Consider the following 13844-nt stretch of genomic DNA (forward strand, 5'->3'; position numbering starts at 1 on the left):
GAGAAAAAAAATATTATCTGTCCGCGTCATTTTCAATTAAATATCAAATTTAATGATCTTTTTTTTTTTAAAAAAAAATAAAATAAAATTTAATGATCTTAATTTTTTAACAATAAATTTTTATTTTTATTAAACATATTAAAATTGACCGTTCACCTAATATGGTTCAATATTTTGTTTTTAAACAAGACGTCTATTTTATTACAATTAGTATATTATATTTTCTATTCTGAAATTAAAAGTAAAATAGTAATAGTAAATGAAATATTAAAGTACAAAATTATCCTATTAATTTATTTTTATAATTAAAATCAAATAAATGCTTAATTTTGTCAATTTTTTTTGTAAGACAAAAAGTTATTTTTTTTCTTAAATAATAAATGAGCTAAGAAGATTTAGTTCATTTGATTTGAGATTCGTCTATTACATTAGTAAATAACTAGTTAAATATATAACTAAATAATATAAAAGAATAGGCATAATATATAGTAACTAAATGATAAATTTGTGGCAATAATATCTATGTAGTTAGATATGTTACACTTAAATACTTATGTAAAATTTTTGGCAACAATAATATCTGTCGTTACGAATTTAGTGCAGACGTTGGTCATTGACTGTTAAGTCTAACTAGGAACATATGTAGCTGTCATGTGGCTGCACCTAATTGGCCCAAATAATTTTAAATTTATTAAATACTTTAAAATTCTTTTTAAAATTTTTAAATAATTTTTTTTGCAATAATTTTTTTAAATAATTTAAAATCAAATAAAAAAATCTAAAATTTAATTTAAAACAAGATATAATTTTTAATTAAATAAAAATCTAATCAAACTTAACAAAAAAAAGTAAACTATTTGTATCTTAAAAAACAGATTTAAAAAAAAATTGTATCATTAAAAAAAGAAAAAGAAAAAAAAATCATCTTTCTTCTTCTTCGACATTTTTGGGTTTGGGCGTGCTTGGAGGTCATCGACGCCATTGCTGGTTGACGGGAAACATGAAGCATAATGGCTGGGTGGACCTAGGCGGAGGGAGGCGACATGGTTGTGAAGCATCTATATAGCCAACAAATCTAGGTTTTCAAAAGCAAAATCAAAATAAATCTGGGTTTCAAAACAAAGCCAAAAGAGATTTGGGTTTCAAAAACAAAGTCAAACAGATCCGGATTTTCAAAAACTAATCTTTGGGTTGGATGAGGACAAAAGTCCATGGTTGATGGAAAGATGGGCTGCCATTGATGAAGCCAAAGGTAAAGTGGCGCCTGAGAAGTCAAAGTTGGGTTGTTGGCACCATGGCGAAGAAGTCATTTCCGACGAGCCCAAACTGTTGCCCCTGACGAACCCAGCTCCTTCGTCCTGACGAGCCCAGACCATTGCCATCTCCAAGCCACTTACATTTGTTGAGTCGCTGACCATCTTTGAAGAAGAAGATCACTTGTGTGATATGTGAAGAAGAAGAAGACAAAGAAACAAGAGAAGGAAAATGATTTTTTTTTTTAAATTATGTTATTTAATACTAATTATTATTTTGTTATTTGAAATTTGAGGTTATGTTTAACATTTAATTTAATTTTAAGTTTTAATTATTCTTATCATTTTTAAATCATGTTTAAAATATCTAATAAATTTAAAATTATTTGGGCTAATTAGGTGCAGTCACGTGGCAGCTACATAGGTCTCTCGTTAGACTTAGTAGCCAAGGACCATCGTTTACGACAAATTCGTAATGGCAGTTATTATTGCCGTCAAATTTTTTACATAAATATTTAAGTGTAACAAATCTGACAACCGCAATTTTCGCTAACTAAATAATATCTGATAACTATACCCACGTATCATATAGTTTGGTTAAATCAATTAATGCACCTAGGAAACAATGTGGGGAATTATATTATTACCTGACGGTGATCTCCATTCCTCTCACATGATTCCTCTTTTAAATTTATTTTACTAAGCAGAGCATATTTAAAGGAATATTTCCTCTTTTTATCCTCATATATCAATCAATAATACATATGGACAGAGATAACAGAGTTTTATGTAATTGGGTCATTTGAAGAAGACTTGCATTCATCACGGTCTACTATATTTATCTCTTTCGATTTTTTTTAAGCTTTATTGTTTCTTTATGGTGAGTTTCTTTTAAAAAAAATTCGTTATCAGAATACTTTGTATGAAAATTCAATAAGAGCACTCAAAAAAATTAAATACACTAGCACTTAAAGATTAATTGTGAGACATGTCAAAAAAAAAAAAAAAATTGTGAGATCCAGGGACAAGCCAGAGATGGACTTTTGTGTAAAAATGTACTTTTTGACGAAAGAAAATAGGGGACTAAAATGATTTTTCATTGATCATTGCAATTAGGCACCAATGGTGCACAACGCCACTATGAGTTGGTGTTCCATGAATAGTTAGTGGTTTTCTATAATAGTTATTAAATTATATGATGTTTCTTTAAGCTTTATTGTTTCTTTATGGTGTTCCATGAATAGTTAGTGGTTTTCTATAATGTTTATGTTAATATGATTTAATTAATCAAATTCATGATTAACGTGGTATATATAGCTGAGAGATCATCGTTGATATAATTAATGCAATTAACTTAACAAATAGTTCAAGCGCAACAAACAATAAAAAGTTTACGCGCAATGACCTACATTTCTATTTATTTGATATTAAAATAATAATAATAACACAAAAAAGCATTGATCACATGTAAGGTTTTAATTAAAATTGATAAGAAAAAACCTTCAATCTTAACCACTCTTAACCGTTTGATGTGAATATCTTTGGTGATTTCTTCTTTTGACTCATTGCACTACCTGCACTTATTATGTTAGTAATAATAGTATAAAGAAATTGCCATGCGTTTCATCTGCCAAAAAACTATTGAATATTGTTCTTACAAATGTTATCAAGTTCAGTACAGACAGTGCTGCTTTGTCATGCTTATCCAAATGTTATCAATTTTACTCAAATGCCCTCCATTCCTCATTCGATATTTGTCTATCAAATTTGAAAATTTAATATGGACTACTTTTCTATTTTAATTTACCAAAAAATATGGGAAAATGTTTTGAACTCGTTTCAAATTGGATTTTCATTACAAATGTCTTCTGATTAAGTATTTTATTGCTGGGTAATTTAGTCCCCCAAGAGTAAAGTTTGAAAGTTAATTAGTTTTTAAGTTTTAGTTTATATTTTAATTAAATTCTAATTTATATATATTATAGACCTTCAATTATTAGATAAAAAAAAACTATTTTTTGTCCCAACAAAATTTGTAATAAAAAGTAAAAAAACTATTACCAACAAAATTATTATAATTGTGTTGTCACTAAAAAATTGGTAGTTAATAGTCACTAAAGTTACAATTTATTGTGACTAAATATGTTTTTAATTACAATAAATTTTATCAATTTGTATAATAAGTTGACTAAGCTACATTAGTAACTATTTGTTTTAAATGTTATTATTTAGTTAATAATCAAGTTTTTATTATGACGAAAAATGACATTTGGTCACTAAAAGTTTTGGCCAGGAGAAGATTTTTTTTTTTGTAGTGAATTTTTTTTTACACATCATAGATTTTTTTACAATAAAAATATTAAAAGATAAACAATAAAAAAAAACTCGAAAAGTAATCATGCTAAAATTCCTTTCAAATTTAATATTTTTAAAATAAGTTTCCATCTTAGTTATGAAAGCAAAAATTATTAACGTCCTAATCTTATGTTGTCCCAATCTATCACTTCAACAATCAATAAATAAACATCAACATACCATTGCATGGGAACGTAGTACGTAAACAAAACAATATACGGTGCCATAAAATACCAAATATCCACGTACACAGATAAAAAAAAGCACCAACGAAGGAGGGGCATTTATGTCAATATGTATTACCGTACCCAACTGGGCCTGTTGGGCCATGCCGCGTGGCCCACACATTACTCGGACCAAACAAAACGACAAAAACGTGGTTAGATTGGTGACTCAGCGTGATATTTTACAAAATGCGACACCTTTGTCTACCTCCTTCTGGGCCTATAAATACCTCCGTTCTCGTCGTTCTCAAAGCCTTCCTCTTGTCACAACATTTTTCTTCTGTTATCCAGAAACCAAAAGAAAAGTCTTCATTTCATAACTTTCTTCTTCGATTTTAGTTTCAGTTTCTCCAAATCTTCTTAAGTTAAGCCAATATGGTAGCTTTTGGCAACTCAGTTCGCGATTCCAGTTCTTTCGACACTATCCTTTTCGGTAAATTAATTCTCTTAATAAGAAAAACTAGTCTCTTTCGATGAAATTGCGTTTATTTTTGTTCGAAATTATTTATTTCTTTTGTTTTTCAATTAACAGATTTGGATGATACTTTGTACCCTGGAAATACTGTATTATCTGGAGCTCTCAAGAAAAACATTGAAGGTAAAAAAAAAAATAGATATAAATAAATATATATATATATAAATTTAGGAGCTTAATTTTTAATGTATATTAATTTTTTTATTTTCCAGACTTTCTTGTGGAGAAATGTGGATTTTCAGAGAGCCAAGCTGCGACTCTCAGAGTTGAGCTTTTCAAAACTTATGGCAGTACTCTTGCTGGTTTAAGGGTAATTCATCTTCTTCAAACCTTTTTTCTTTGAAATTAAAAAATTTGTTATTTTCCTAATAATTAAGTTGTAAATTTGGTACAGGTATTGGGATACAACATTGATGCCGATGATTATCATAGGTATATATATATACTTAATCAATCGGCTTAATGTCATTATAAACCTCTCTTCTTACAAAAATTTTAGCTAATTGTTTTTTTCTTCCTTTTTTTGGAATTTTTTTAGTGTCGTACACGGAAGATTGCCGTATGATCTTATCAAACCAGACCCTCAACTACGAAACTTGTTAAGCAGTATATCCCAGAGAAAAATCGTAAGCTAGATTTCAACGATGGAACCTAAAAATAAAATTAAAATTAAAAAAAATTGAAGAAATGATTAATTAACATTTTAATTTGGAATTTAATTAAACTCAGATTTTCACAAACTCGGATCGGAATCACGCGATTAAGGCTATGGATCGGCTTGGAATCGCCGATTGCTTTGAACAAATCATATGCTTCGAGACCATGAACCCTAACTTGTCTAAATCGACCAGGCCAGACGAATTCCCTGTCGTTTTGAAACCTTCCATGGACGCCATAAAAATTGCTCTGGCTGTCGCTGAAGTGGATCCTCGGCGTACGGTATGTCGTTTTTTACTTTTCCCTTTAAAATAGAAAATATATAAGTTGGAGTTGAATTTAAAACGACACGCGTTTTGTTTTATTCTGCAGCTGTTTCTCGATGACAATGTTCGCAATATAGCCGCTGGCAAAGCCGTGGGTCTTCGAACAGCTTTGGTAAATTTCTATTTCTATTTTTATTTTGTAATTTCTTTTACTAAATATCTATTCAATTTGTTTTTGCACACCGACCAAATACAGATAGTTGGCGTTTTTTGAATGAAAAAAAAATTGCAGCCCTAATTTTCTATTTCCTCCATGTCCCACCAATTATTTTAAGACACCTTATTCATTTATTTAATATATATTTAAATTGATTTACATATTTCTCTCTTCCCAATTATATTAATACTATAAATGAATGAAGTATCTTCAAATAATTAGTGGGACATGAAGGGGATTGAAAATTTGGACAACAGATTTTTTTTCTTTTTTAATCACATAGTTTTTATTTCTCTGGTCTGAAATCTTTCCACGTATCCTTCAAAAAAAAAAAATCTTCCTACGTAACTCATAATCAGACAAATTAATTGGTTAATTTGGTGAGTAGGACCCACATATTTTTTTTTTTCATTGGTTGGCCCAAATGTCAACCTAAACATCAAAATAAATAGAGAACTAAGACTGGAGTTGTAAAACACTTTTACCTTCGGATATTTTCAAATTTTGTATGTATGTTTAGTATAATAATATAAAAACAATATAATTTCACTAAACAAATATTAATGGTCAATATAAATTAACATGATTCACTATCAATCAAAGTTTGAGAGAAAAAAAAAAGTAATATATGATTACTCGCATTAAGAAAAAAAGCATTTTGTTTATTAAATTAAATTTGCATAACATAAGTAATAAGGTTTCACAAGTTTATTATTAAAAGTTGGGAATCTTTTGTTTTCATTTCCTTGTCTAAATGTTAAAACTTTTAAATCTTTAGCAATTATAAAATCAAATCAAATCCAATCTAATTTTATTTAAAATATAATTTTTTTTTGTATGAAGGTTGGTAAGACCACGAAAACCAAAGAAGCCGATTATGCATTAGAGAAGGTGAATAACCTGGCACAAGTGATACCAGAAATATGGGTCAATGGAGTTGAAAAAGGCGAACCAAGGATGGGGCGCACCAACAGTGAGATTGAGTCAAGTCTTGCAATCACAGCCGTCGGAGCGTGAAATGAAACCCACCAGCCACCGTCGTGTACATTTTCACTAATCATATATTGTCCATATATGTATGTATGTGAATAAAATGACTTTCTGTATATGTATCTTTAAAGAGTTAAAATATGTATCTCAAAAGTGTATCAATGTGCATCTTTTGTACTAGTAATAAAAATAAACTCAGTATTCAAATAAAATATAATGTATGGTAAAGTATTATTGACACTATGTTTGGTAGAGAAGAGAGATGGGACGGGTGGATGAAGACGTGTGGAAGGAAAAATGTGAAAGAAGAGGAAGAATTCCTTATTTTGCCTAAAAACTATTAAATTTCAATGCTCCCCTTTCTGGAAGGATTCAATAAAAAGACAGCAAAAATTTGTAAAATATCAAGTAACAAATATTTTACAAAAAATAATATGGTAATTTGAATAATAATTCTCCTCTGCTTCCTTCTAACTTCATGGCTACTATCATCTCCATCCATCATAATCCTCATCCTACTTAAACTCTCCATCCATCCTACTCCCCATCTTACTACTAAAAAAATTAATAGTGTTATTTTATATTATTTTGAGTACAACTTATAAATAGAGATATGATGGATAAAAATATGTTAAAGTTGAACCTTAATTAACCCTAATTCTCATTAATAAAGATACTTCATAGGACTGCATATTTGATCTTGTTCATTAATACTGACAACACATTATTTGGTATTTCTCTGAAAAAGTAACATCGAATAACTCGTAAAATTGTTGAAAATCTAAATATACCGGCCATAGGTGATTCTAAACATAATCCAACTCAGACACAACTTACACCACCACCATAATGGAGAGACATTAAACATATACAATAGTATAAATAATATTACATGTATACAAGAGTTTGAAGCCAAGAGGATTCGAATTCTAGACCTGTGTTACCAAGGCCAGGTCCCACTATATTATAGTTATTAACACGAGTTAATAATAATAATAATGATGATGATGATAATATATCTTGTAAACTAATTGGCTTGTATGTGTTGGGTATGCCCAAAAAAGGGGTATAAGATAGATCTAACTTGCAAGTCTTAATTAATTATTAAAAAAAGAAGAAGAAGAAGTAGATTAATTGCAATGTGATAAGCTATAAATATGATATGATAAAGCATTGTGTACCTGTAAAAGGATATCTATTAATCTCTATATCATAAGATAAGTCCTATAATTTGAATGGGTGTCTTTTTATCAAGTACACGTAATTGCCAATGCATCTAGATAGACATAGATAGGGTTGGTTCATGTGCATTGAACAAATTTTCTTTGTTTTTATTGATCAGAGTTTTCTTTAATTAATATTATAATATAATATTGCGTTCGGTACACGATTGAGATAATTATATGAGGGAGATTATGGAAATGTGAGTTTGGAATTCAAATAGAATAGACCACAACCTTGTTCAAGATGACATCCTGAACTTCTCCAATCATAAGTACTAATATATATACATATATTTATAAATTCTATTGCAATTTGCGGATCTTTCAATTAATAGTACTAAAACATTATCAAATTAGAATAGTTGATCAATATATGAGGTAAAAAATGATATAACGGTTGTTATATAGAAAACACTAGAAATTTCACTCAAGACAATAAGATGTCGAACAACATACCATACATGGAGGAACAACGTGTTATTGACAAATTATTTAGATGTTATACCATTTTGTGGTTTCAATTAAAATTTTGTAACAATTACTGATTGGATTTAATAATTTGTACCATTTTTATATATTAATTTTACTATTTTATTTTACTCATTAATTTAACAGTTGTCCATTTATGTATTTTTGTGGATAGCTCTGCTAAAAAAATGATAAGAACATTTAATTAGAAGAGATGGTTGAGTTTGCAAACTTAATCACTAACCACTCACAACAATTTTCATGGGTCTGCTATTGTTTCAAAAGCGTAGGAAATGTTAGATGGATTGGGCTTGTAGTACAAGCCCAGCATATCCGAGAGATGAGCCACAAGGCCAGGCCTTATGCCGAACATCGTTATAAATTCTTGTAGGTCCATCCTTTGCTTGGGGAAGGATGTGTTTTTTTGGGATATTTGCATCTAAAGTATTACAATTTTTATTTTTTTACACATAAGTACCAAATTATTTTTTTTTGCGGTAAAAGTACCAAAACGTTATTTTTTTTTGTTTTTTGATACCACCCGTTAAGTCTGACTTTTGACCAGTTAATAGCCACGTGTTAGCTAAAAGTTGGTCCACATTTTGATACTTTCACCACCAAAAGAACAAAGTTTTGATGTTTATTCGTAGGTAAACACAATTTAGGTCTTTTAGCCATTGATAAACACAAAGTGTTATACCGAAAATTCGGAACTTCCATGTGGCAGCCCGCAAAGCGATGACGTGTCAAAACAAAGTCTCAGGACACAACAGTCACCACCAGCCGCCGTGAGGGGTAGCCTTCGCCGCGTCCTCAATATTCAAGAAGAGGTAGGGCTCACCAGAGTCGCCCAACTTCTCCCATCGTATGAAGCCAAATGATCCCCCAACGGCCACGCTAACACCAATCGTAAGAAGAAAATGACCCTAGCCAATCGCCCTAGCCAGATGCACAAGCCAGAACAACACACATCACAGGGATCTGTTATAGTCGCCATCGGCCATAGCTGGTCCTCGAGGCCCTCGGTGTTCGGGTGGCCCTCGCCACCGAAGCCTTTTACCACACCAGAGTGCGCCTTAAACCATTGAATGAACAAGACATGTCAGATTACCATTTTTGGTGAGACACAAACATGTCTCCAGCCAAGTGTACCGAAATTTAGCGTGATCGAGAGACAAGGTGCCACCATCAGCCATTCCCATCTCCGTGGCTATAAATAGTGCAAACTAAAATGTAACAAAGGAGGTCAGTCGAACGGGGGTCGAAGAACAAGTCAGTAACTGTTCATTTTTGGATAGAGCTCCCACTCTCCATATTGTAATTTCCCCAAGAGCAAGATCAAACTCAGCTTGTTCTTGAGGGTCCAAAGTTCGTAAATCATACTGACTAAAGTGGACGCAAGTCATCTTTTTTTGTTGAACCACTATAAATCTTTGTCTCATTCATTTATTACTGCATTTATCTCTCTTTTATTTGGCATTTTGTTCATCATTAAGTTCTGCTTTGAGATTTTATACACAAAACAATTATACATTTATTGTTTTGTCCAAGTTGACGAAAAAACGAGTCAACACAAAGTTTGGATGTTTTAGCCGCATTTCGCTAATTTATTTTTTAGAAGACAAAAATAAGTTTAAGATTTGATATTAATTTTTATTTATTACCACTTTTATTTTTTATTTTAATTAAAATAGATTTTAAATATATTTTTTAATTTAAAATATATATTAATGATGCTATGAAACTAAACGATTCTATGAAAAATAAATTAGAAAAAAAAAATATAATCACATTTTGAACCCTCAATTTATACTACAACCACCTATGTTGGATGTCACGTTTTGAGCATAAGCAAGTATAATTTATTTTTATTTTGGATTTTTCCATTTTCAAATCCTATAGTAATTTAAAATTTAAAATATAGTTCAAAATATACAAAATACTATATGTTATTTGATTTTAAAATTGAAAAAATATATTAGAAATCTATATTAATTAAAAATAAAAAATGAATTTGTATTAACAATAAAAATAAAAATAAAAATAAAATCCTAAAACTTACTTTGTCTTCTAAAAAATAAATAAGATAAATTTGCTGCTAAAGTAACTAATTTTTGTGTTTACTTATGGATAAATACCAAAACTTTGTTCATTTTGGTGGTTATAGTACCAAAATATGGACTAGCCTTTAGCTGACATGTGGCTATTAATTGGTCAAAAGTTAAACTTAACAGGTGGTACCGAAATACAAGAAAAAGTAACGTTTTGGTACTTTTATCGTTAAAAAAAATTTGGTACTTAAGTGTAAACAAAATTAAAGTTTTGGTACCTTAGTCACAAATATCCCATATTTTTTACAAAATAAAGTTTGTTCTCTCCTCTATAGGGAATATACTGAACTAACTAAATACTTGTTATATTAATTATATACAATTTTACTAATCTTAGTAAATATTTCTTATTGAGAAAAATTTATAAATATATTTTAAAGAATTTAGATGAATTTTTTTAAAATATATTTATAATTTATTTGTCAAAAAAATATTTATCAAAATCAGTACAAATGTATAATTTTGAATTAATTTACAATATATAATATATTAAAATAGTGAAAAATAAGTATAAGTATTCAATGTAATTAAATTGATTCCAAAACAAACAATATAACATTAAAATAGTATAATATATATATAAATATATATAATGTAAATGTTTTTTTGTATGTATTAAACTTCAAGATATGCATTTCTCAAGTCCAGAAGTACATGATTTTAATTTAACACACATTTTGATGAGTTGTTTCTTATCTTTTGTGCCTAGTATATATAACTGTACGGTACGAATTAATCCTACTTTTGTTAGTAGCTAAGAAGTCATTTCTTCATGAAACATTCTGTGTAAAATGTTTGAATCATTTAATGCTTCATCCCTCATTGTCTATGACGTTTTGGTGAGAGTTCATCATTTTATTTTTAATTTTTTGTTCAAAGCTTGAAGGGAGTTCAAGCATATTCTCGTTGGGAGCTCGAGGTGAAGCTGGAGGGAGTCCAGTAAACTACTATACCGATGAGAGGCTGGTTGTTTGAAGATCTTCACTAAAAATAGAGAGTTGGTTACATGTTGCTTGATTCAATTCAAAATGGAGTTTTCGAGGTTCTGAAAAATAATGGTTGAACCATGTAAATGATTGTCTTTTTTATTATTCTGCACATTTTTGTTGAATCTTAATTTTAATAATTAGTTCAAATAGGTAATTGGTAGGAATAGTTAATCAATTATGAAACATGTATTAAATGTTTACAGTTACATTTTTTTTTTCTTTAAGTATGTATTCAATGAATATATACATATATATACATTGTATGCCAGTATTTAATGTAGCTTTAAAGTAAACATAGAACTCTGAATTAAAAAAAAAAAACCCTCTCTTTTACTATATTTTATGAAAAGATATATTCTATACATTTTTTAAGGGACATTTACATAATGCACTTGATTTTGTGAAAAATTAAATTTTTACGGACTAGCATTTTTTTTTTTCAAATTTATATTTTTAAGAAAATTTTTACATTTTTACGGGTATGCCTATTTTTTGTCTTTTGTGTTGTTTTTTAGTTGTTTAGATTTATGTATAGTTGTTTTCATGTTGTTTTTTTAGTTGTTTAGGTTTATGTATAGTTGTTTTAGTGTTGTTTTGTAATTAATTAAGTTTATGTATAATTATTTTCGCATTGTTTTTTAATTGTTTAAGTTTATGTATAATTATTCTATTATTGTGTTGATGTCTAATTGATGTTTAGTTATTTTCAGATATATTTTGATATTTTTTAAACGTGTTAGTATACAGTTGGTTGACTTTTAGTTGTTGCCTAATTGTTGATTTTTAACATGTTAGTATGATATAAGCTGATGTCTAATTGTTATTTTTAGTTATAGAGAGGTAAAAAAAATACCAAAAAATATATTTATAAAAATCTTTTTTTTTTTTTTAATTTAGTATCTATGTTACTCGGTATGTTTTTGGTATTTGATAAAATCTGATATTTTAAATAAAATTAAAACTATTACAATCTATATTTTTTTTGGAAAATAATTTGAGATTGTAAAAATAATTAAACATTACATAAAATAAAATGATAAACATATCAATATGAGATTGGAGTTTCATATCAAAAGGCTAAATGATTTGAGTAAAGTACTCAAATCTATAATGTGAGGTTTTGTTAATTAATTAATGTAAGGTTTTCATTAATTAGATATAAAGTAATTAGTATGTATAATAACTTTGTATCTACATGGATGAACAATATATTCAACCCTGAATAAAGATTAGCGCTTGAATAAACAATGTTAAATAGAAATGAGAAATAACATTTAAATAGTTGCAGAACATTAGTTACTCGCTCAAGTTTGATGACTTTACCTAATTCGACCCTGTTTATGATGATCAAGGGATATTGCATAGAATTTTGGGTATTCGTAGTTGAATTCAATTGGGTAAAACCACAAATTAATGAACATATACAATGATTATTTCATTTTTGTCCAACAAATTCAAATCGTACTAATGGTTTAGTTTGATTTATTTGGTTTCGGTTTAAGATTATTCTCATATTTCTAAAAAAAAAAAATTAACCTTTTTGTGAGACCAAATTATATGCATATTTTTAGCAAAAATTAGCTTGCCAATATTATTTACAAAAACCACAATAAAGCAAACTATATTCAATTTGAGCAAAATCAAGGATCAAAACCAAATTAAATATCAAATATGATATAATTTTGTTCGGTTTGGATTGCTTAAAACTACACCCCAAATATGCAAAATTTACGTAAGGAATTAAGCACTGTGAACGAACAATGTTGAACTTCACGAACGTACATAGTCATAAATACACATTAAAATTAATAATAACAATAAAAGAAAATCACAAAAGAGTAGCACAATTATGTATTTTCAATAACAATAATCTTACAAATCATAAGGTTGCTTCCCAGTGAACTTAACCTCAATAGGGCTAACGTTCTTGCCGATCGACCTAAAGTTTTGACCAACTCCTTGGCGACCGGCGTTGACTTTCTCAGGGTACACACCATCCTTAGGGTGCAAATATTGGACCTCTCCATTAGGGAAAACCCTGTAAAACTGGTACTTGATCTTGTACTTGGACCTCAACCTAGTCCCCAGAGCCAAACACTGCTCCTTCCTCGCCAGCTTCAAAAGGTTCGGTCCCTCTCTCATGATGGCGGCGCCGCCGGTGGGCATCTCGAAGATCTGCTCCTTCGGGGACTCCCATGTTATCACGTAGAACTCCTCGACCTGGGCCTTACGTAGCAGACCTCCGGTGCTTCCTCCGAAGATCGGGGACGGAGTGCTGGGGTCCAGCTCCGGCGGTGTGAACCCGACTGGGGCTTCTTCTTTCGCCGGTGCAGCCTCAGTCTTTGTCTCCTCCGCCGCCAAGACTCTTACGGAGCGTGGTGCTGTGTGGGAGAGTTTGAGGGGTTTGGGGGTGGCGAATGAGGTGGTGGATATGGATTGTTTCCATGAGGCGGTGGCTCTGTCGACGGAGACGCCGGTTTTGGGGATTAAGAGGCTGGTGGTGGCTTGGGTTGCCATGGCCATGGCCGGTGATGTTGAGTTGAGTTTGTGATGCGTGGAAGAGTGTGTTTGGGTTTGGTATATGGTTATGGTTTTTGGAGGAGTGATATGATATGA

General features: G+C 30.0%; 2 protein-coding genes across 2 annotated transcripts; one reads left to right on the forward strand and one right to left on the reverse strand.

The window, feature by feature from the left end:
* The first annotated feature begins 4074 nt into the window (after positions 1–4074).
* On the forward strand, positions 4075–6654 carry LOC133819201 (suppressor of disruption of TFIIS). Its single transcript, XM_062252385.1, has 8 exons — positions 4075–4265; positions 4365–4430; positions 4520–4617; positions 4702–4739; positions 4846–4933; positions 5037–5246; positions 5337–5402; positions 6291–6654. Exons 1-8 carry the CDS (start codon positions 4208–4210, stop codon positions 6462–6464), a joined length of 798 nt encoding a protein of 265 aa, XP_062108369.1. The 5' UTR covers positions 4075–4207; the 3' UTR covers positions 6465–6654.
* Positions 6655–12968: 6314 nt separating this feature from the next.
* Positions 12969–13844, reverse strand: LOC133819202 (photosystem I reaction center subunit II, chloroplastic-like). The gene has a single exon (XM_062252386.1). It carries the CDS (start codon positions 13749–13751, stop codon positions 13101–13103), a length of 651 nt encoding a protein of 216 aa, XP_062108370.1. The 5' UTR covers positions 13752–13844; the 3' UTR covers positions 12969–13100.

This window comes from Humulus lupulus, chromosome 2, assembly GCF_963169125.1.
Source record: "Humulus lupulus chromosome 2, drHumLupu1.1, whole genome shotgun sequence".
Classification (NCBI taxonomy): domain Eukaryota; kingdom Viridiplantae; phylum Streptophyta; class Magnoliopsida; order Rosales; family Cannabaceae; genus Humulus; species Humulus lupulus.